General features: G+C 44.5%; 1 protein-coding gene across 1 annotated transcript in view; it reads left to right on the top strand.

Annotated features, from left to right (window-relative positions):
* The first annotated feature begins 473 nt into the window (after positions 1 to 473).
* Positions 474 to 23,791, top strand: part of DNER (delta/notch like EGF repeat containing) — a 311,266-nt gene continuing 287,948 nt past the window's right edge. The window contains exon 1 of the mRNA XM_072796556.1: positions 474 to 749. Coding sequence (XP_072652657.1) covers positions 474 to 749 — 276 coding nt within the window. The remainder of the gene's footprint in view (positions 750 to 23,791) is intronic.

The raw sequence follows: 23,791 nt of genomic DNA, 5'->3' as shown, positions 1-23,791 counted from the left end.
AGGCCGGGCCCCGCGGCGGGTCCACCGATTCTGCGCCAAGGGGCCGCCCCGCCCTCCGCTCGGCCGCTCGGCCCCGGGGGCCCCGCCAGGTCCTCCCCGCGCCGCCGCGGACCCCGCCACCCCCTCTGCTTCCCGAGCACCGCCCAGCCCCGCCGCCGCGCCCTCGGGGTCCGGCCGCACCCCCCGGCCTGCGCGCCCCAACTCCCGCGGGGGAAGGGTCCGCCCGCCCCTCTCCGCGCCCGCCCGAGCCCCGCCCCCAGGCCCCGCCCCCAGGCCCCGCCCCCAGGCCCCGCCCGCCGTTGCCCCGGGAACCGCGGAGCCCCGCAGCTGCAGGAGGCGCCCGGCCCCGCGGAGCAGCCCTCGCCGCCGCCGCCACCGCCGCTCGCGCCGCCGCCGCCCCAGCTCCAGCTCCTGCTCCGGCTCCGGCTCCGGCTCCGGCTCCCGCGCCCGCGCCCGCGCCCACTCGGTCGGCCATGCCGCCCCGCCGCGCCCCGGCGCCCGGCGCGCAGCTGCTGCCCGCGTCGGCCCTGCTGCTGCTGCTGCTCGGCGCGGCGCCCCGCGGAGGCTGCCTGGCCAGCCCGGTGCCCGCCGCGCCCCTGCCCGCGCCCGGGCCGTGCGCCGCGCAGCCCTGCCGGAACGGGGGCGTGTGCACCCCGCGCCCCGCGCCCGGCCCGCAGTCCCCCGCCGCTGCCGGCGAGCCCGGCTACCGCTGCACCTGCCCGGCCGGCGTCTCCGGCGCCAACTGCCAGGTGAGTGAGCGGACCCGGCGGCGCGGGGCGGGGCGGGGCGCCGGCGGGGACCCGCAGCCCCGGTCCGCCCGCCGCTGCGCGCTGCCCCGCGCGGGGCTCCCGCGAGCTTGACACCGGCCTCTCCTCCGCCGGGGACCGGGGGCGTCTGGCCGGGCCGACCTTGCACGTGCCCCTGCCCTGCCCAGCCCGGGTCTCCGGCCGTGCCAGCCTGGGGCTCTCGGGCGCGCGGCTCCCGGGCCTGGCCGCCACCCACGGCCACTGGCCACCAAGCGGCGCGCCCCTCCCGGCCCGGGCCGAGCCGCGCTCCGCCAGAGCCGGGGGTCCCTGCTGGCCCGGGCGGCTCGGAGGGGCCGGCTGGACCCCGCGGGCGCGGAGGGTGATGGGCTCCGTGCCGGGCGGCCGGACGCTCTGGGGCCCCCCCCTCCGGCCCTGGGCGTCCCGGCGCGGCAGCCGGAGGCCGAGAGGGCAGCTGCCCTTGCGCGGCCTGCGACCAGCCCTTTGCGGGCTCCGGACGCGGCGATGCCACAGTCGGGGGCGTTCGAGGGCACCCGGGGCGCCCCGGGCTGGACGCCCCTCGGCGCGCGCTCGGCCCCATCCCGGGCGGGAGCGGGGCCCGGGAAGCTGCGCCGGGGCGGGGGGCGGGCGCGAGGGGTGCGGGTGGCCCGCGGCCGTCCCCGTCCGGGGATTTGGGGTTTACAAGAGAATTCGGCAGAACGTACCGAATGAGGCTGGATTACAAGCCCGCTGACGCCCCGTGCAGCCTCTTAACCTACTAACGTGAACATTTTCCAACAGGCGATTCAGTATTGTTGTGTGTTCGGGGGCGAAAATCCTCAAGTCTCTATTCCAGGGCGGGGGGGGGGGGGCAAATAAGGGATTTCTCTGGAATTATTAAATAAAACCGGGTGAATGGGAACATAACTGGGATCAAATGCTTTCTTTCCTACATTGGGAGTGGAGGAGTTTGTTTCATAAGAATTTTATAAAATGCCCCAAGAGTTACTTTGAGAATGCCCAAATGGACTCTTCTTTCTGCGGGAGAAGAAGGGCCACAGAAGAGATGAGATGAGATAAGCTTTAATTTTTTTTTTTAATGGAGCTAAATGGGTTTGAGAAGCTTGACCTTGACAGCCAGGATTTTTTGCTCTGTTTCCTATTTTTCTTTAGTAGCAAATTGCCCACCTGAATCTGCCTTTTCAGTGTTGTGCCCTTCTTTGTTAACTGGTTCCAATAAGCTTGAATTTCCTCAAAGGGGATGATGATGATGATGATGATGATGATGATGATGATGAGTGTGTGTGTGATACCAACATCCGGAGTGGATTTGGGGCATGATGACTCTTTGGGGAATTTGCTGTTGAAGCCTTTCTAACCATTAGGACAAAATCTTGCTTACTAATTTCCCCTGTTGATTGATGATTTGTATGATTTTTCCTGAAGAAGTGAGTTGCAGGAATGCTTTTTATCAAACTGCTGTTATATCTGCATGCCTGAGTTCCATCCTTGAAAGACATAGTCGATTCAGACTCAGAGTATAGTAGCGATGGACAGAAAGAGGTAGGTTAGTGTGTTCTTCAGCTTAAATAAAGGGAAAGAAAGGCTGGGCATTGGGAATTTAACCCAACTCTGAGATGTGTGTGTGTGTGTGTGTGTGTGTGTGACTCGAAAATTATAAGCAATCTTCAAGTAAGGGAAAAACCTCTGCACTTTTCCTAGATGACTAACAGAGAAATATAAATATTTTTTTTTGGTCCTAAGTAGTGGCTTGATATGGAATGTAATTCATCTAGGAAAGACTCACAAACTAATTCCTAAATATTGCAGAACCAACTGGTTCAGAACAGATTCGGGGTTCTAGTGTAGCTCCCATTCCAGGCGGTGTGAGCTGTGGAGTGCTGCCCACCTGAGGAGAAGCAGTATCGAGTGTTCTGAGTTCCTCCTTGGGGAGAGAGCTGAAGGAAGTATGATTCTAACAGGAAAGCTTAGCATATTGGAGCCCGATCTGGCTGGGTTACCCAGAAGAACTTAACTCAGATGATTCAGAGCTTTATAACCCCTGGAAAATCGAATCCCAGTAATTTCAATGAAATCTTTCATGATGTTGCAGGAGTACTCGGCTCTCATTTTCTAGGGGTGGGGGTGGGGGGTGAGAAAGAAGGCAGTCTCCCCACTCTCATTTTCCAGGGGTGGGGGGGGGGGAAGAAGGCAGTCTCCCCACTCTCATTTTCCAGGGGTGGGGGGGGGGGAAGAAGGCAATCTCCCCACTCTCATTTTCTAGGAGTGAGAGGGGAGAAAGAAGGCAATCTCAAGAGAGAAGATAAACAGAGGGGAGGGAAAAACCCCTTACGCGTTCTCAATCACAGATCAGGGCAAGGGAGGTTAGCCCTTACAGACGCGGCGTACTGAGCTAGAACCGCATGCTCCATGCTCGCTGGATACACTGGGGATGGAATTGCCGGTTGGTGAAGAGAAGCCTTTACACAGAGCGTCACCCCTCCCCCATCGCAAAGACAATAATGTGAGCAATGGAAACAATGGAACCAAACTTGGAAGTTTTTTCTTTCTTTTTTCTCTTTCCTTTCCTTTTTTTCCTTTTCTTTCCTTTTCTTTCTTTTCCTTTTTCTTTTCTTTTCTTTTCTTTTCTTTTCTTTTCTTTTCTTTTCTTTTCTTTTCTTTTCCTTTCTTTTCTTTTCTTTCTTTTCTTTTCTTTTCTCTTTTATTTTCTCGTTTCTTTCTTTCTTTCTTCTTTCTTTCTTTCTTTTCTTTTTTCTTTCTTTTCTTTCTTTTCTTTTTATGAAAATGCAGAAAGCCAGAAGCCCCTGGTTAGGATTAAAATGGATTCAGGCTGTGTTCAGCGTTTGGGCGGCCGGCGGATGCCTCTGGCCCGCCGGGGGTGCAGGCGGTGGCGCTGGCGGCAGCTGGTGGCGGGCGCCGGCGGCCCTGCGGGCTGGGCGGTGGGCAGCGGGGTGTGCGGCCAGAAGTTGCGCTGCCGCCGCAGGAAACCCTGCCTGCCGTGAGCTAACCTGACCGCGCCTCGGTTTCCTCATCTCTGAGACCGAGGTCGACCTCCCGGGGTCTGTAATGAAGGGTCCGGTTTGGGTTTTTGCTGTGTGGCTGTTGACAGCTTTCCAGCCTCCGCTCATCCGGGCCAGCGGACCCGAAAGCCTGGGTGCTGGGGCGGGTTCCAGCCGCGGAAGCCCCGCCCAGGCGCCCCGCCCCGCCCCCCCGAGCTCCCCGGCCACGCCCCCTGAGCTTCCCAGCCACGCCCCCTGAGCTCCCGGCCACGCCCCCTGAGCTCCTCGGCCCTGCCCCCTGAGCTCCCCGGCCACGCCTCCTGAGCTCCCCGGCCACGCCTCCTGAGCTCCCCGGCCACGCCCTCCGAGCTCCTCGGCCACGCCCCCTGAGCTCCCGGCCCCGCCCTCTGAGCTCCCCAGTCACGCCCCCCACCCTAGGCCCGTTCCTTTCTTCTCTCTTGAGCACCCCCCTCCCCCCCCCCCCCCCCCGCCCCCCGGATCCATTTGGGAGCTGATATCTCTAGAAAGGCCCATTATGTGAGCAAGAAACCTGTTCATAGCCTGCTGCGGTGTGTGTGGCATTTTCAGGCTTGACATTCAAACCAAATTTTGAGTGGGTGACCATCCTGTCTGTGGGATATCCACAACAGGGTTTTTGGGGAGGATTACATTAAGTGTCGTAAATCACTGAGCACCCGTGGTTCTTCCATAAATACCACCCCTTTCCTTTCTTTTCTAACTTTTGTACACATGTCCTATGCTCATTACCTAACTGTGTGAGGTGGACGGAACGAGTGTTGTCATCTTTTGTCAAAGGCAGAGATTAAAGCTCATTTTGACCGAATGACTAATCTAACATTTTGATTGCCATGAAAATCATACAACACTTAAAGTACATATTTTTCTAAGGCCTCTATCACACTTAAACATAGTAAATCATGAAGGTTCAGTGGATTCTAAAAATATATACGGAAACTACCCTGCAGAGACATGATGATGATAATAATGGTGGTGATGACAATGGTGATGATGATGGTGATGGTGGTGATGATGGTGATGGTGATAGTGGTGATGATGGTGGTGATGATGGTGATGGTAATGATGATGATGGTGGTAGTGATGATGGTAATGATGATGGTGATGATGGTGGTGGTGACGGTGGTGATGATGGTGATGATAATGATGATGATGGTGGTGGTGATTATGATGGTTGCTAAGTACTCGAGTACTTGTCATGCACCAGCACGGTTTTGGGGGCGTTATAGATAAAACTCACCAGTCTTGATGAACTGGGTGCAGCAACCATCCTTGTAATATAAAGTGCAGAAAAGTTAAATGACTGGCCCAAGGTCACACCGCTAGTGAGTGGTAGAGCTGGCGTTTGAACCAAGTAGCTGGTTTGATGCAGAGCTGTAGAGTTTAAAGTCCAGTCCTGACCCTGCTTTATTAGCTGTGTGACCTTATGCGAGGGCTGTAACCTCTTTGAGTGTTATCAGTAAAAAGGAGATGAAATGACCTGAGGCTGGTTTTGCTCGAAAACAATGAGCTTGAACAGTTCTGCTCAGCTGAGGTAATGACAAAGACACAGCAAATTCTCCTTATGCCGCACACAGCAAGCAGGGCTTTCACCTCGGAGTTAGAATTCTGGGTCCTAGCTGAGGTTATTTTTCCCATGATGACAAGCAAATGGGCACTAAATAAAAGAAATGCAAATATTTCTGGTGGGTTTGGAAAAAAAACCTCCAACTTCAAAAAGATCGAGACTGCTCTTCTTGCCTTTTGGGTTCATTGGGGAAAGCAGGCAGGTGTCAGGGGCGGCAGCTGCTCAGTCCTTTTTCTTTTGCTCCCTTCTAAATGGGCCAAAGTAGTGATGATTTAAATAATTTTAATCTGCATTATGTTATTTGTAAAACTTTTTTGTTGTAATGAAATAATCCTTTGCCAAATATTCAAGCCGTCAGGCACCTGTTTGTTTTTTCATCTCACGTTCCCTAGGAATCTTATCTTTTGGGATTAAAATGAAAATGTGTCAATTTCTGCACTTGGAGAAGAAAGGGGCTGCTTGCGGAGCTGTTTTTCATGCAAGTTAATTTTACTCACTAAGCTGATTCTATAATCCTCTCTTCTGATTAAACATGCTAACTTGAAACAATGGTTCTGCTTCTGATGAACCCATTTTAAAAAAGGATTTTATTTATGTAGTGAGAGTGTGCACAAGTGGGGGGAAAGGGGAAGAAGGAAAGAGAGAGTGAGAGCGAGAGCGAGAGAGAGAGAGAGAGAGAGAGAGAATTTCAAGCAGATTTTGTACTGAGTATGGCTCAGACGTGGAGTTTGATTTCAGGACCCTGAGACCACAACCTGGGCCAAAACCAAGGGTTGGATGCTTAATGGATTGAGCCACTCAGGTGCCCGGATCAATCCAATTTTAATGGAAGGTAGCTAACAAGCAACAAAAAGAATTCTGGCTCTTTGCACAGCATTAGTCTAGTGGACTTTTTGCACACGGACACACACAAGCTCACATGCACACACACACACAGAAACTCACATGCACATATACTGACTCACAGTCACATGGCGATGTGTGCAGAATGTCCAATATTAGCTGAAGTGTCAAGAGACATTGCTTCTTTTTTACAAATTTATTTGAGAGAGAGAGAGAAAGTGAGCAAGAGAACACAAGCAGGGGGAGTGGCAGAAGGAGAAGGAGAAGCAGACTCTGCTGAGCAGGGAGCCCAATGAGGGGCTCGATCCCGGGGCTCTGGGATCATGACCTGAGCCCAAGGCAGACACTTAACCAGCTGAGCCACCCAGGCACCCCAAGAGACACTGCCTCTTTTTCTGGCTCCTCTGTCAACTTTTTGGGACCTTGGGTGAGTGATGGAATATCCCTGAACCTCCATGTTCATTTCTCTAAAATGGACTAATACTAAATAAATAAATAAATAAATAAATAAATAAATAAATAAATGGACTAATACATTTGCCTTATTTTCTTTGTAGACAAGATGAAATTCGCAAATGGGAATACAGTAAAGTTTTATCAGTAAGTAGAAAGAACTATGGAGTTTTAAAACATTTTTTTTAAAGTAAAATGTCGCACAAATACGAAGTATACCAAGAAAAAAGGATTATAAGATTTCCATATAGAATATGATTATGCCAGTTTATTCCCTGAGATTGTCTTTCTTCAACAAACAGCTTTTAGCTTTTTTTTCCACCTACCAGGAAGAGTTACGCTACAACAAAAGCATCCAAAAGGAACAATTCCTTGTATTAAAATTTTGATAAACGTGTAGTTCTTTTGATTCTGAAATAAATGGATAATTTCTCAGAAAATTCCCAGTGACTTCATTTTCCTTTGAAATGAATGAGAAAAGCTTGTCAAAACCCTATAACAATTTTAGTGAAAGAAAGAAACAGTTGCTTTTCTTGGTGTTGTTAAATTGAAGTGCTTTTCCTATTTTGTTTATCTAGTGCATTCTTAGGAAACATCACTTTTCTCAGCTTGGCCACCTGACAAAAACGCATTCTGTCTTTAGCTTCTTTGCTTAAGCTTCTCATGTGACAGGGTACCATCCAAAATGGTTTTGTTTATGCCCGTATTTCACAAGCATCAAACAGGAAAGAAAACCTATCTGCAGCTGAAGGGTATTTGAGTCAGAAAACAGAATGCCCGAGTTGTATTTTTAGGTCTCACCAATTCAGTAGGCAGCTGTGGTCAGAGCTGCTTAACCCAGTGGCAGGGACTATAGGATCTTGGCCCCCAAATAGAAAATTCAATAACAGAAGTTTTGTGTACAGAATTTCTTTATATTTGCCCCTTCCTCCGTTCCTGACACTCCCCTCACCTGCCTGCTTATGAGAACCACTTGGGAGCTTTTACAGAGGTGAGTGCCTGTGTCCTACTGTCCCCTTGTCCCCCAGCTTGTGACTGAACTGGTCTGGGGCCTGGACACTGGTGACATTTAAATGTTGTCAAGGTATAATTCGACTGTATGACCAGGATTAAGAAGTTCCCCCTAGACCCTCGTCATGTCCACGCAGCCCCCACTGCCTGTCCAGCATGTCGCTAGCACGTGGCGGAGAAAACGAATATAGTAACACCTGCTCTTGGTCATTCTCACCAGAAAAGCATCCAGTTTTGAAAGGCCTGGCATTCCTGGCCCACATCCTCCTCAAATGGCAGAGGTTTGCATAGTGGACTTTGAAGTCTCCCTGAAGGAGCCTTGATGGGTGGTGTGTGCTGGAGCGGAAAGAGTCCGGCATGTATTGGAACCCAGCTCTGAGTGCGTTGGATAAGTAATTCATTGTCCTGTGGCTTGGTTTTCTCATCTGTGAAAATGGGATCCTGATGCCAACCTTGCAAGCTGTTTGTGGCTTGGAAATATATCGAGCTCAGTGACTAGCCCGGGAGACATTCAACGAAAAGGTAGCTGTTGTGCACACCTATAGTAAGAATCTTATTTATTTCATGCCTTTCTTTATAAAAGTGGAAGGCCTAGAAGGTCCTTTCCCTTGGACAAAAAGAAAAAAAAAAAAGAAAAAGAAATCCTTCTCTACTTCATTTCCAAAGAGACCAAAATTCCATCAGTAGAGATTCATTTCTTTGGCTGTGATATATCAGATGCTAGAAGACTTGGATTCCGGTGCTGACTCCCCACAGCATTCACTTCCATTGGTTCTTCCTCTGTACTCCACTTACCATGGGGCGGCGCGGGGGGTGGGGGGGGGCAAGAACAAAGAACAATGTGAACTGAGCATGCGCTCCCAGCCCAGCCTTTTATGGAATCATTTATTGCTTTATTTGAACACTAACCTGTCTTCAGTCAACATTCGTGATGTGAGTCTTAGACAGTTGTCCTCAAGCGGAGGGGCTTCTCTGAATGGCTCCTCGCTGCTCTCCAGGGTGAGCAAGGGCAGAGCAGGACCCAGGACTGGGAAGGGCGTCCAGACAGCAGCCAGGCACCCAGTGCGGGGGCTGCACATGGTAGGTGCCCCTCAAATATTGTTGAATACACAACTGGCTTCAGGGGGATGCAGCTGTGGGCACCATGAGGGCACTGGGTGCTATGGGGTGGATCTAGGCGCATGGGGAGGGACGCTGTTTAGGAGCAGGACAGACAAGGAGACAGATTTAGCCCGTCTAGTAACTCCCCTAGTGCCAGGTCTGTTCTGGGCAACGCACTGAGGTTTTCAGTAGATCCCTTTGCAGTAGCCTTGGCTTTTAATCCTAATAAAGCTTTCTTTTCAAAACACTTTTCTGATGAACTAGATCAGGGGTGGGCAAAGGACAGCCCGCATCGTCTCTCCCTCCCCTCCACGTCAAGAGCTAAGAATGGTTTTTAACCATTTTCATTTTTATTATTTATTTAGAGAGAGTGGATGGGAGGCAGAGGGAGGGAGAGAACCTCAAGCAGGCTCCACAGCCAGCGCGGGCCCCTATGCAGGGCTCGATCCCACGACCCTGAGATCATGACCTCGGAGGAAATCAAGGGTCAAGCTCAACCAACAGAGCCACCTAGGTGCCTGGTTTTAACATTTTTAAATGCTTGGGGGTGGGGTGGGGATCAAAATGAGAATAATATTTTGTGATGTGTGATGTTCTATGAAATGGAAATTTCAGTGTCCAGCATCAAGATTTTATTGAACCCGGCCACACCTGTGCATTTGTGCAAGAGTTGGCTGTGACTGCATAGGCTGCTCCAGGGACAAAGTTGGGTGGCGACGGACAGTGTGGCCCACGAGGCTGAAGATCTCTGTGTGGCCCTGGACAAAGGAAGAAGCTCGCCGAATGTTTCCATAAACGCTGGTGGAGCATACTTTTCTTTTTCATGTGTTTGACTTGGCTGAGGGCTGGTCCCCCAGCCCCGCTTTCTCCTGTCCTCCTGGTCCCTTCTCCTTGCGGGGTGTCCACCGCCAGCTCCAGGGCTGAGAGCTGTGGGGGATACACGGACAGATAAACCAAGCCCTTGTCTCTGAATTGTCTGAATGTCAGGAGGCGTCCTAGCCACAGTCTAACTTCTCATCGTCCATCGGGCCTTGGTGGAATGCGTTTGGACCCCCCGAGTCACAGACTTTCCAGAGAGGCAGCAGGGAGAGGAAATGCCAGCTGTCAGGGCTTTGGATGTTAGATGTAGAGGTTTTGAATCCTTGCTCAGTGACAAGCTTGTTAGGTTTCTTTTCTTTTTAATTTTAATTTAATTTTATTTTTTAAAGATTTTATTTATTTATTCATGAGAGACACAGATAAGAGAGAGATGCAGAGACATAGGCAGAGGGAGAAGCAGGCTCCATGCAAGGAGCCCCATGTAGGACTTGATCCTGGACCGCAGGATCATGCCCTGAGCCAAAGGCAGATGCTCAACCCCTGAGCCACACAGGGGGGTCCCGGTTTCTTTTTTTTTTTTTTAATTATTTATTTATTTATTCATGAGAGACACACAGAGGCAGAGACACAGGCCGAGGGAGAAGCAGGCTCCACGCAGGGAACCCAGTGTGGGACTCGATCTCGGGACCCCAGGATCACATCCTAGGCCGAAGGCAGGCACCAAACCGCTGAGTCACCCAGGGATCCCCCCTCTTATTAGGTTTCTTAACCCTGATTCCTCACTTGTAAATCGGATGGTTGGGGGGGTTAAGGGCAGTAGCTTGCACAGCCCCTCCTGCGCAGAATAGGCCCTCTGACCACACAAACTCTTTCTACAAAAGTGGATGATTCTCCAGTCCATGGCTAAGCCAACTTACCTGGAGGAGGGGGTCCCTATGGCTCGGTGACAGTGGGGGATCTGAGCCCTGGCGTTGTGCTTGTCCCAGACTGCCCTGTGTTTATGACTTGGACCGGGAGTGCCCAAGGGGACCGGGAGAGGAAGGAGGAGGGATAGTGCTTCCAGCTCTGGCAGTTTGGGTTTCTGTAAGGTTGCTTTGGGTTGGGACAATGTCAAGGTTCTTCTTTCTTAAAGAGAGAGAAAAGGCATGAGGCTTTTGAAAAAGAGCGAGGATTTGAGAAATGAAATAAGTGTGTTTGAAAGAAAAGGCTCTTAAAAAGAGCAACGTGTCTGCTCTCTTTGCTAGCAGTTCCCGAAAGCCAGCGCATCCTTTAGGGTTTCAGTGCTGGCACTTACCTGCTGCTTGTAGTTAATTTAAGGAAACAGTTGTGATTGCTTTTGGGTTGCAGAGGCAAATTGAAACTCCTTTATGGAAGGCATTCAGTGGTGGTGGAAGTAATCACAGGAGATGAATAAGATCTAGTTCTCTGTTTGCACGGGAAATAAGAACCAGAGTCTGTAGTAAATGGGCTGATTTCTGGCCACTGGAAGGCCAACCCCATGAGGGGGATGGCCCGTCTCCCACGTTCAGGCAAAATCGCATGCTTAATTATCAAGCAACATGGAAAGTATCAGAACAGGCAAAGTGTTAAATACATCCTCAATATATTACCTTGGAAAGGGAAGATACTTATATAGGAACCATGAAGAGAAAACCAGAACCTCTTAATTGACCTCCCCTATTGTTCCTTGTACAGAGGATTTCCAGACATTTTTTTTTTCGTTGAGTCATGACTTACATACAGTGAAATTCATACTTTAAAGTGTTCAGTTTGAGGCCTTTTGATGTACAGTTGTGTAACTACCACCGTAATCAGGATATGGAATTGCTCCTCGCACCCCATACACTTCCTTGAGCTACTTTGTAGTAGACTCTGTCCCGGGCTTATGCCCTTGGCCACCATGGGTCTGACTTATGTCTTGATAGTTTGGTCTTTTCCATAATATCATATAAATAAAATCACGTAACGTGTGTGCACCTTCCACTTAACATAATGCTTTTGAGGTTGACCCGTGTGGCTGTGTGTGTCCAGAGTGTGTTTCTTTTTATTGCTGACTAGTATTTGATTGTACGGATACACTACGGTTTATTCTTTCACCAACTGGTGACATTGGGATCATGTCCCGATTTTGGTGATTGTGCATAAAGCTGCCATAAATGTTCATGTGGAGGTTTTTAAGTGGACATAAGATTTTCGTTTCCTTACGCAAATACCCAGGAGTGGGATTGCTGGGTCATGTGGCAAGTGCAAGTTCCACTTTATAAGAAGCTGCCGGACTGTTTTCCAGGATGGCTGTACCATGGTGCATTCCTGTTAGCAACAAATGAGTTTCAGTTGCTTGCATCCTTAGCCGTTCTTGGTTTTGCAGGTGATTTAGATTTTAGCTGTTCTAGTAGGTGTGCATGTTAAGTTACATGTTGTCATCCTAACCTCAATCACTGTAAAACCAAATCAGTGCCCATGGTCTATTCCAAGACTCTAAGAGCACTGAAAGCAAAATCTTAGATTTTGTTTTTCCTTGTTGGGAGGGGAGTCTAGAAATAAATGCAAACCCTTTTCAAACAAAACAAAACAAAACAAAACAAAACAAAACAAAAAAAACTAAAAAAAAACTAAAAAAAAAAACAAAACCAAAACTTTCCCAACGACTAATGATACTGAACATTTAAAAAAAATATACTAGTTGCCATCCATACATTGTCTTTGATGAAGTGTCTGTTCAAATGAGTTGTGAGAGTTCTTTCTGTACTTTGGGTACAAATCCTTGATTTGATATATGGCTGGCAGATATTTTCTCCTAATCTGTGGCTTGTATTTTTGTTTTCATTTTTTTAAAGATTTATTTATTGATTAGAGAGAGAGAGAGAGAGAGAGAGAGAGAGGGAGAGGGAGAAGTGCAGAGGGAGAGTATCCCCAAGCTGACTTTCCATTAAGCATGGAGCCAGAGCCATCATTCAGTCTCACAACCCATGAGATCATGACCCATAAGATCATGACCTGAGCTGAAACCAAGAGCTGGATGCTTAACCGACTGAGCCACCCAGGCACCCACCCCTTCTTCTTTCATTTTCTCAACAGTGTCTTTCAAAGGGCAGTTTTTAAATATTGATGAAGTCTTATTTATTAATATTTTTTTCTTTTGTGGCTTGTACTTTTTTTTTGTGGCCTAAGAAATCTTTGCTTGACCTAAGGTCACAAAAATTTCCTCCTATTTACTCCTAGAGCTGGACTGTTTGAAGTTTACATTTCAGTCTCTGACGCATTTTGAGGTAATACTTATATGTGGTGCAATATATAGGCAATTTTTATTCACTTTTGGCAAATGGATATCCAGTTGTTCCAGAAACATTTGTTGACGAGACTCTCTCCACTGCATTATCTTCGCAACTTTGTTGAAAATCATTTGACCATAAATGTGGGTCTCTTTCTAGCCTCTATTCTGTTGTATTCGGTTGACTTTATATATCTATCCTTTTGCCAATTCCACACTGTCTTGATTACTGTAGTTTTATAGTAAGTCTTGGAATCAGGTTGTGGGAGTCTTTTAAATTTGTTCTCTCTGCCCCATGGATATTACATACTGTTTTTCTGATACTCAAATTTAACTGGGAGTTTATATTTTTAATTTGCTAAATCTGGCAACCTTACCTCAAAGGCTTGACTAATCCCTACTCCAATTCCCCATTTTTTTTCTGAAGCGTACATCCATAGCACTTTAAATTCTTGCAAAACAATTATATAAGGCAAATTGTGTTAACTTGCATTTAAAATATTAATTTAGCTCATAGTTTTACATCTTCATGGATCCTTTTAAGAACAACTGTCAAAGTATGTTAGGGCATTACAAAATCTGTGAACCTATAGTGGAAAGAGCCCACTCGTAAACTTTTCTTATCCTCTTTCCACCCCTTCTACTGATCTCATGCTTCCGTACTGATCATTATTTACCTTCTGCTGTAGAATTTTATATTTTCCTCTCTGTACCTATAAGCATATATGAAGCTAAATACTCATATATGCAGCTATTCTATATAAAAATAAAAGCATCCTATGCATACTGTTCTATAACTTTTTCTTCATCTGTTTTGAACATCTTACCATGTCCTAAAACAGAAACAAACCCATCCTTTTTGATGACGGAATAGTATTTCTTCCTGTGATTGTGTGACTATATTTTAATATTTACTGAAGTACATTGTTTACATTTTTTTCAATTATAAATAATGTTGCAATGACTATACACACAATGATGTATATATATGTGTGTGTGTGTGTGTGTGTGTGTGTATAGACGTTACAAGTTATGTAGATAAAATATTCTAATGTTGCTAAATTGCCATCTAAAAAAGTTGGACAGTTTTGCATATTTACTAGCAGCATATGAAAATGCCTATTTACCCACATTTTTGTCATTACTGGTTTTCCTGTTTTTCTTTTATTTTTGTGTGTTAACGATAAAACATGGTATCTCATTGGTTCCCTTTGCATCTTAAAAATTACAAATGAGGAGAACATTTCTCATGAATTGCCTGTTCTTATTTTTGCCTAATTTTCTTTTGGGTTGCCCCTCCCCCCACCCCCAAACTGATTTGTAGTAGCTCTTTGTTATTGAAGGAAATTAACCTTTTGTTCTTTATGTTTAAATATTTTTTCTCTGTTTATCATTTTTCTCTTGGCTCTGCTGATGCTCACTCAGTGTTTTGATCTTTAGGAGCTTATTATTTTTGTTCTTATTTAGCCAAACTTATCAACGGGGTGGTTGATTAATTTTAGAGCTCTAATGCTTGATACCAGTACTGTGCTATACAATATTTTGAGAGTTACCTGATTTGAACCAGGAGTTTGCTTTTGAAGAATTCCATTTTGGCCTAGATTTATATTGATAGGGCTGATCCAATTGTCTTTTTAGAATCTACAATTAAATATATCCCCAGTTTATGCCTATTTTAAGAAAGGTTGGCATGGATTTTCTAAATCATATTTAAATACTTGTAATTTACTTTTTTTTGAGCCGGAAATACTGCAACCATTTTACTAAGATCTTTCTCCTCCTCCTCCTCCGTCTCCTCCTCCTTCTTTTTAAAGAACTACTCAGCAGTTTTCCTTTAAAAATTGGCATGGGTTCCTTAGTATTTTGTTAAAATTGCCAAGTTAATTTTGATGATATTATTGGATAATAGAGTATTTTTTAAAAGTTCTTGATGGTGTAATGGTTTGATTTCAAAAAGTGTTGTTCATCCAGGCTTGGGCAGAAAAAGGCTAATCTTAATATTCAGCAAAATGCAAATTTCGCTTCTGCTTTAATCTCCATATCATGTTTTTCACATTTCCCCCCCCCTGAGAAAAACTTCATTTCTCCTGACCAGGGATTTTTGTGGTCCTTTACCCTCATTTTCACTCTTTGAAATTGGCCATTGGTGTTCTTGGTTGTGCAAAGGGAGTTCTTTTATTTCTATAGAAAAACCTCATAATGAGAAAATAATAAGAGAGACAGAGAAATGAGAACTAATATTAGCATTTCTATGAGGCCTAAAATAAACTCTCAGCTGGAGAGAAATACATTTAATGTGATTATTTTTGTCTTTTACAAAGGGAAGGCAGGCCAGGGGGGTGGGATGGGGATTTAGGGGCCTTAAGGACTGGGAAGCACTCTTTTTTTGCTGTTTCCTAAGGAAAACAATTGTTGTTATTATGTTTGACCTTGATAGTGCTAAAAATGGTGCCAAAAATGATGCTGACTCTTTTTAGACATCATGATTGGATTTTATGTGACGTTTCCCTTGCTTCCCTCACCTGCAAAAGTCCTTAAAGATGTTTTTTATGCTTAGAAGTGGTGTTTTTTCAAGCAGAGCCTGTGGAAATTTAGGGGAAGTTGAGAGCCCACTTTCCTACTAGTGTATGTTTGTGATTCCCTTAAAAACAGCCTCCTCAGTAAAGAAGGAGGTGTTCTGCCCAGAACAGAGAGTCTTTATTCTTGTCGGAGCTCACCGACAGACCTGCTTCCTTCATGGGTCCTTCAGATGAAGAGTGCTTGTCTCTTGACATAAACTCAAAACCAAAGACCTGGAAAGAAGCACATCTTACTGAAGGGTTCTAGCATTCTATTCTTAGGGCTCTGACCACAGTGCATTGGGAAGAAACTTAATGCATAGACAGGAACACCAATGGGTATTGTGTGTATTGCAGTAAAGAAACAATAAAGTCTTGAGATATGCCATGGTTTCTCATAATCCCAGATGGCCTGAATTATATACCATCTCAGGTGTGTCTGTGGGATCAGTGTTACATTAAAAAATTTTTTTATTGAGATAAATTCACATAATATAAAAGTAATCATTTAAAGGTGAACAATTCAGTGGCATTTAAAAAATTCATTCATTCATTCATTCATTCATTCATTCATTCATTCATTCATGAGAGACCCAGAGAGAGAGGCAGAGACGGAAACAGGCTCCATGCAGGAAGCTCAATGTGGGACTCGATCCCAGGACTCCAGGATCACGACCTGAGCCAAAGGTAGACGCTTAACCACTGAGCCATCCACGCATCTCCCTTCGAGGCATTTAGTACCTCCACAGCGTTGTGCAATCAACATCTCTGTCTAGTTGCAAAATATTTTTATCACCCCAAGAGGAAATGCTATACTTATTAAATGGTTGTTCCCCATTCTAACATCCCCCAGTTGCTGGCAACCACAAATCTACATTCTGTCTCTAGGAATTTACCTATTCTTGATATTTCTTTCTTTTTTTTTCTTTTAAAAAAGATTTTATTCATTTATTAGCAAGTGTGCATGCAAGAAAGCACAAGGTGGGCAGGTGGGTGGGGGAGAGGCGGAGGGAGAAGCAGACTCTGTGATGAATGGGGAGCCCGACTTGACTGGATTCCATGACTCTGAGATGGTGACCTGAGCTGAAGGCAGACACTGAACCGACTGAGCCACCCAGGCCCCACCCCCCCACCGTTCTTGATATTTCATGTAAATGGAATAGTATAATTTGTGACCTTTTGTGCATGTCCCTTAACCCAATATTCTCGAGATTCATCCACATTGTAGCATGTATCAGTAGTTTATTCCTTTTTATGGTTGAATAATATTCCATTGTGTATACAAATGACATTTTATTTATCCTTTCGTCAGTGGATAGACATCTGAGTTAGACTTCTGGCTGTTGTGACTAATGCTGCTATGAACATGCCTACGTGAGTACTTGTTTGAGTACCTCTTTTCAATCCTTCGGGGTATATAACTAGGGATAGAATTGCTGGGTCATGTGACAATTCTGTATTTAACTTTTTGAGGCACTTCCAAATGAATCTCCATCTGTGTTATCTTCTTATACAACCTGAGCCCTAGCATCCTCCTTGGGATGGTTGCTTGCAGCGTCTACTCACAGGCCAGACTCATGTCTTATTATTATTGTCCTTGCCTGGGCACACAGCAGTCCAGATGCTCATTCCTGGCCTGGTTTGTGGGCCTAATTCCCTGTGACACTCTGCTTGCCCAGCTCTGTAGTGATTCCATGGAAGAGCCCAGCCTCCTGTAGCTCCCTTCCAGGAGGACCTGTCAGTGGAGGGCTTTGTCCTCTGACTCAGCCTGAATGCTACCGCTCAGCCCAGTGATTCATACCTCATTCTGATTCCTGTTGTGTGCTGAGCTCCTCTGGGAGAAATAGAGAGCTTGCCAGGGCACTTGAGCCACCATGAATAATTGGCCCTAGAGGTTGTTGGTCCAATTGCCTTCTTTCACTGAAGAGGAAACAGCCCAGAAAGTTGGAAAATATTGTGCAAGGCCATCGGGTCATTAGTGGATGCACTGAGCTTGAGAAAGGGCTTTCACATCTGGTTGCGTGATCTTCAGATACCCTCTGCGGTCCCTTCTCCTAGACCCTGGCACCCATTGGCACATTCAGTATGTCACAAGGAGAAGCAGAGCCTCTCCTGTAGTCATTGTGGATTATAATACCATCTGAGCTAACTTGCTTGTTAAGGAACTAGCTCATGGGCACTTATACTGCTAGTTTAAATGAGTTCAGTGTAAATGAGTTCAAGTGGGCCATGGGGAGGGATCCTCTGCATTCAGCGATGAGCTAGAGCAGGGCAGCCGGCCTGGAGATCCTTTGTTACTTAGCAACCATCACCAGGCAACTTGATTTCTACCACCTGAACCTGGTTTATGTCCTCAGAGATTGGGATTTGGGTAGTGCAGTTGAGAATGGGATGTTCTGTAGGCTCACTATGGCTCCTGAGGCACAGGAACACCCCCCCCCCCCAATGAAAAACAAATAAAACCAAGCCAGCTTTGGAGAGTTTGTGGTCCAGAGAAGCTCATAAAATAATTGAATCCTTAGATCTAGAGTTCAGTATGAACCTCTGCTTACCACCAGTCCCTCCATTCCCATGACCTGGGGTCTTCTAGGCCTGTCCAATTGAGTGCCTGACACCAAAGTGCTTCTTTGTAGAAAACTGGGAGTGGGGAGGTGGCCCTCTTTGCTTTTCAATGCAAGGCTAACAATCAAGGGACCTCACTATTCCACTGGCAATTTCTCAGTAATGATTAAAATGGTATTAGAGGAGGTAATCAAGATGATGTGACTACAAGTTGACTCCATGGGCTGACTGTGGGCTATCAGAGGCTCTTCATTCCCTCTCCATCCTTGGAATCTGCATCATCCCACTGATCCCACAGTGGGAGCCATTTCAAGGATGCAGCCTTGAGAGAGTAAGGTGCTGTTGGGACCATCTAGATAGTGACTGGACTCAGTTAAGGCCTCTGTATAAACTTGTAAGATTTAGTGGGTGGGTGCAGTGATCTGTTTGTCTGGTGGCCTCACCCAAGACAAACCTTGTGCATAAGTTCCCTTGCTTATTGCCCTTGCCACCCTACATCTGGAGTGGCCTCTTTCTTTGGTCTTTCCTTGCCCTTTGTGTTTGGAGGTTAGTTTCAATTTTCTTCTGGGAAGCTTCCAAGTTTGTGAACCAACAAATGGCAACACATTTCATAGACTTTTAGAACTTAGAGGGATTCTAGAATTCATCATGGCCTGTTCTCTGATTTTCCAGAAGAAAGTGAAAGTCAGTGAGATAAATGTCAGTTAGGAGTGGAATGCTGCTAACTCCCTGTCCAGGGCTGTCTTCAAGGCATGATTTAAGCTCAGAATTCCAAAAACACCAAAGACATCTTGTAGGGTTGGGTGTGGGTGTGGGTTTACAATCTAAATGTTCTCATGGGCATTCAGATTCAAATGAAATATCCAGTTACTTACATGTCTATCCATGTGTGCGATTCCTTCCCACATATTATTATACTTTTTAATTCTCACATTGTTTTGGAGGAGGCAATTCCTCTACTTGATAGATGAGAAAACTGAAGTAGACAGAGGTTCTTGAGGATGTGCCCAAAGTTCTATATGGCAGGTGGGTTGAGATTGGAGTCATCTGTCCTCAAATGCTGTGCTTTCCTCACATGATCACAGCTGTTTGCTCATCCCTTCTATGTCCAGAATATATAAAAAAATTCTTTAAAAAATGATTTTATTTATTTATTTGAGAGAGAGAGAGAGAGAGAGAGCAAGCACAAGGAGGGGTAGAGGGAGACAGGGGATCTTAAGCAGACTCCCCACCGAGCAGGGAGTGAGATGTGGGGCTCGATCCCAGGACCCTGAAATCATGACCTGGGTCAAAGGTAGTTGGTTAACTGACTGAGTCACCCAGGTACCCCTATAAAAGATTCTTTATACCAGATGCTAAACACAGTTGTCAAATACATACTACCCAGTTGAATACCACATGGAATGAATTGGAGTATAATATTAACTGTAATCATTGTATCATTTTATTTTGTGGCAATTAAGAGACATGGTAGAACATGGCAGGCCATTGTTTTAAGATGGACTCATACTGTAAACCCATTTTCATCTGGATCAGAAAAAATTTTTCTGCATGGCTTAATACTTTTGCCCAATACCTACAGAAATAACTATCAAAAGTATGATTTTATATTTGAACTTACAGAAAAACTCTAAAGATAAAATTAGTTTTATTAAAATAATAACTTACATGATCACTTATAATAGAAAGTTCAGTAATTTGGTTAGCCACAGCTAAAAGCCAATAGAAGTACTGGTTTTAAGATGATTGTGATTTCTGCGTTCGCATAAGTACAGACAGACCAGACATACAATGAAGTACTTGAGTTTTTAAGTAGATATGGAATTACCTAAATGTAAATACAGTAAGCACTCCTATAAGGGCGTGAGTGATTACTTGGGTGATTATGGATGGGAAAAGTGAATACCAGAGATGTGAAGACCAGGTCAGATCAAAATTTTTCCATACTGTCTGTATTAGAATTCTTTGGGTTACCAGCAACAGAAAACTCAATTCAAATATTTTATGCAAGAAGGAAGTTTGTATATTCATATGACTGAAAAGTAGAGGCACTGCCGTATCAGGGGACTCAACCAGTGTCACCTGGGCCATGAGTCCAGAATAAAACCATTAGCTTTATTTATTTATTTATTTATTTATTTATTTATTTATTTATTTAAACCAATGGCTTTATTCTCAGGTTCCAGATAGTGATCTCTGGCAGCTCCAGGTGCACACCATCCTTACTATCAGCAATGTTAAGGGATCAGAAAGCCTCTATTTTTTAGTTGCTCTGAAGAATCTTGAGATTAGCTCTAGCTGGACTGACTTGGGTCATGTGTGCATTTCTAGACCAATGATTGTGGCTAGGGGCTTGGATTCTGCTGATTGGCTAAAGTCTGGGACATGTGCCCCAGTGAAATCACAGGAACCAAGATTGGAAGGAGGTCTTTTCTTAAGGAAACTGGAATACTATTCTTAGAATGAGGGGAAATAGCTGTTGTGAATGAAGCTAACAGTTTCCCGATATATAAAGATGGTAGGCTATCTTTCTCTTTGTGGCTATTCATATTTGAATGGAATTTCACCAAAAATGAATTCCTTTGTCTGCTTCTTTGCAGCCATTGATCTGTCTCACTGGGACTTCTTGGTGGGGCACTTCTTATGGTGACTGACTATAAGTTTCATCACCCATATTTATCTCTATTGTTCTCATTTTAAGTGATGGTATCTTTTATTGGAGAGCATATCAGGATAAGGTAGTTTCAGAATATTCCAGTATGTATTTTAGGAAGATTGTAAATAATCTGTTCTTTTTCTCTTTCTCTCCCTGCCTCTCTGTCTTACACACACATACACACATTGTCAGTTTTAGAAAATAAGTATGTGTTTTGATACCTGGCATTCAGCTATTGTTCAGAATTGTTTATCTGTTATGCATTTCATCTTGGTTTTACAGAAATATAAATTGATAAAAGGATCACAGGTGATAGTCAGCTAAAGTTCCATCATCAGTTAACATTTTCTAAAAGTGAAAGTGATTATCCAGGGATTGGCATCTGTTCAGTGGTTGATATAGTAGGAGACATGAGATTTGGAATCAGATGGCCCAGGTTCTGGCTCAACCACTTCCTAGAATGGAGAAAGAGTTTGTTTTGTCAAGGAGAAAGTCATGCAGCTTACTAGAAAAGAGGACTTTAAATCAATAGATTAATTACAATGGAGGAGAATAGGCAATTCTCCTGTGTAGAAAAATCCCAAGTGATTTATGGATGTACTGTTCCTTCAGGAAGGGGAGCCTAACTCCCACTCCTTAACTGTGGAGCATACATGGTGATATCCTTTTAAAGAATATGGTGTACAAAGGGGTAATAAAAGGCAATCTTACAGTAGAGGAACCAGACAAATACTATCACAACAATAGGATCAAAGTCAACATCAACAAGGATAAGTCATACTAATAATATGTACCCTTGATATGATCTAATGAAAATGACACTTTGCTCCTGTGGTTTTCCTTCCTTAAACTCATAACCCTTTAAATAAGAGAAAAACTGCAGACAAATTCTAATGGAGGGACATTCTGTAATATACCTGACCAGTTGGACTCCTCAAAACTGTCAGTATCATGGGAAACCCTGAGAAACAAACTATCATAGCCAAGAAGAACCTGAGAAGCTGCATATAATATGGGATCCTGTAACAGAAAAGGGACAGGGAAAAACTAAGGAAATTTGAATAAAGAATAGACTTTGGTCAGTAACAACATGTTAAATTGGTTCGTTAGTTGTGACAAATGTACAATACTAATATAAGATGTTAATAATAAGGGAAACAAGATACAGGGTATATGGGAACCCTCTGTACTATTTTTACAACTTTTCTGTAAATTTGAAACTATTTAAAATAAAAAAGTTCATTAAAAGAAAATGAGGAATTTGACCCATGCTTTGATTGTCTTGAGTTGCTATGGATGATCCAGAATTGACTTCTGAGGTGTGCCTGCGTGGCTCAGTAGTTGAGTTCAGGGCATGATCCTTTGGCTCAGGGCATGATCCCGGGGTCCTGGGATCAAGTCCTATATCAGGCTCCTTGCAGCAAGCCTGCTTCTCCCTCTGCCTATGTCTCTGCCTCTCTCTCTGTGTCTCTCATGAATAAATAAACAGAATTGACTTTTTAAAGAAAATCAATCTGCTAGATAAGCATAGTAATCATAAAATTATTATAGTAATAATAGCTAACATTTATTGTTTGTCAGGCACTCTTCTAAACACTTTATGTATACTAATTTGCATTGTTTTTATAACCACACAAGAAAGTAAGTACTGTTATTATTGACATCATCTCTATATTTCCCTCCAGTTTTACAGAAGATGAAAATGAAGAACAGAAAGGTTAAGTAACTTGCCCAAAGTCACACAGTGAGTGGAGGAGCTGGGCTACAAACCCATCTCTGCTCTTCAGCAGCGTGCTATAGTTTTACTGTTTTGCTTTGGCGCTAGCCACAGTCTCTCTTAACCAGCTTAGATTTGTGACCCTTTTGTGTTCAAATAATAATTTATTATTACCAGGATTACCACTACCCAGCTTTTAGTCATTTTGTGAGATTTGGCATGGGGGGGGGGGAAAGCCCTTCAGACTGACTAGGCATGCTTATCTTCTTTATAGATCTAGTTTATTGGAACTCCTACTATTGTATTAATCTTTAATATGTTTCATGTTTTGAGTCCAGAACAAATTGCACTAGGAATTAGTTCCAAAGTACACTGACTTAATAAATGGTGTTGGAAAAACTGAACATTCATCCACATACCAAAAAAAAAAGTTGGACACTTACCTTGTGTCATGTAGAAAAATGAACTCAAACTGAATCAAAGACATAAATGTAAGAGCTAAAACTATACAATTCTTAGAAGAAAACATAGAAGAAAAATTTCCTGACATTGGATTTGGCAGTGATTTCTTAAATGACACCAAAAGCATAGACAACAAAAGAAAAAATAGGTAAGTTGGACTTCATCAAAATTAAACACTTTTGTGCATCAAAGAATGCTGTTAACAAAGGGAAAAGACAAACTGTGGAATAAGAGAAATATTTGTAGATCATATATCTGATAAGAGACTGATATTCAGAATATATAAAGGACTCCTAAAACTCAGTGACAAAAAAGTGAACAACCAAATGAAAAAATGGGCAAAGGATTTGAATAGACATTTCTCCAAAGAAGATATCCAAATGGCTGATAAGCATATGAAAAGATGCTCAACATCACTGATCATTAGGAAAATACGTATCAAAACCACAGTGAGATACCACTTCATATTTCAGTTATACAAAATTCAAAATGATGGTGTTGGAGAAATTAGAGCTCTTGTGCATTCCTGGCAGGAATGTAAAATGCTATGTTTGTTGTGGAAAATGACATGACAATTCCTAAAAAAAAAATTACACATAAAATTACTATATAATCCAGCAGTTCTTCTTCTGAGTGTATACCCCAAAGAAGTGAAAGCAAGGAACTGGAATAGATGCACACCCATGTTCATAGTGGCATTATTCATAATAGCCAAAAGTTAGAGAAAACTGAAGTGCTTATTGATTCCTGGAGCCAATTAAGATAAAGCCACATAAATATCAAATTAATGGATTTTTCCAGTAATTTATCGAGTCATCTAAATTTTCAAACTTATTAACATAAGTTACTCATAATCTCCTCCTGTGATTTCTATTTATTTATTAAAAATATTTATTTGAGAGAGAGAGAATCCTGGAGTGGGGTGGGGTGGGTTGGGGCAGATGGAGAGGGAGAGAGACAAGCAGACTCCCC

Source organism: Canis lupus, chromosome 24 (assembly GCF_048164855.1).
Source record: "Canis lupus baileyi chromosome 24, mCanLup2.hap1, whole genome shotgun sequence".
Lineage (NCBI taxonomy): Eukaryota > Metazoa > Chordata > Mammalia > Carnivora > Canidae > Canis > Canis lupus.
The sequence above is the reverse complement of the archived record's forward strand: the minus strand, read 5'-3'. Positions and strand labels throughout refer to the sequence as shown.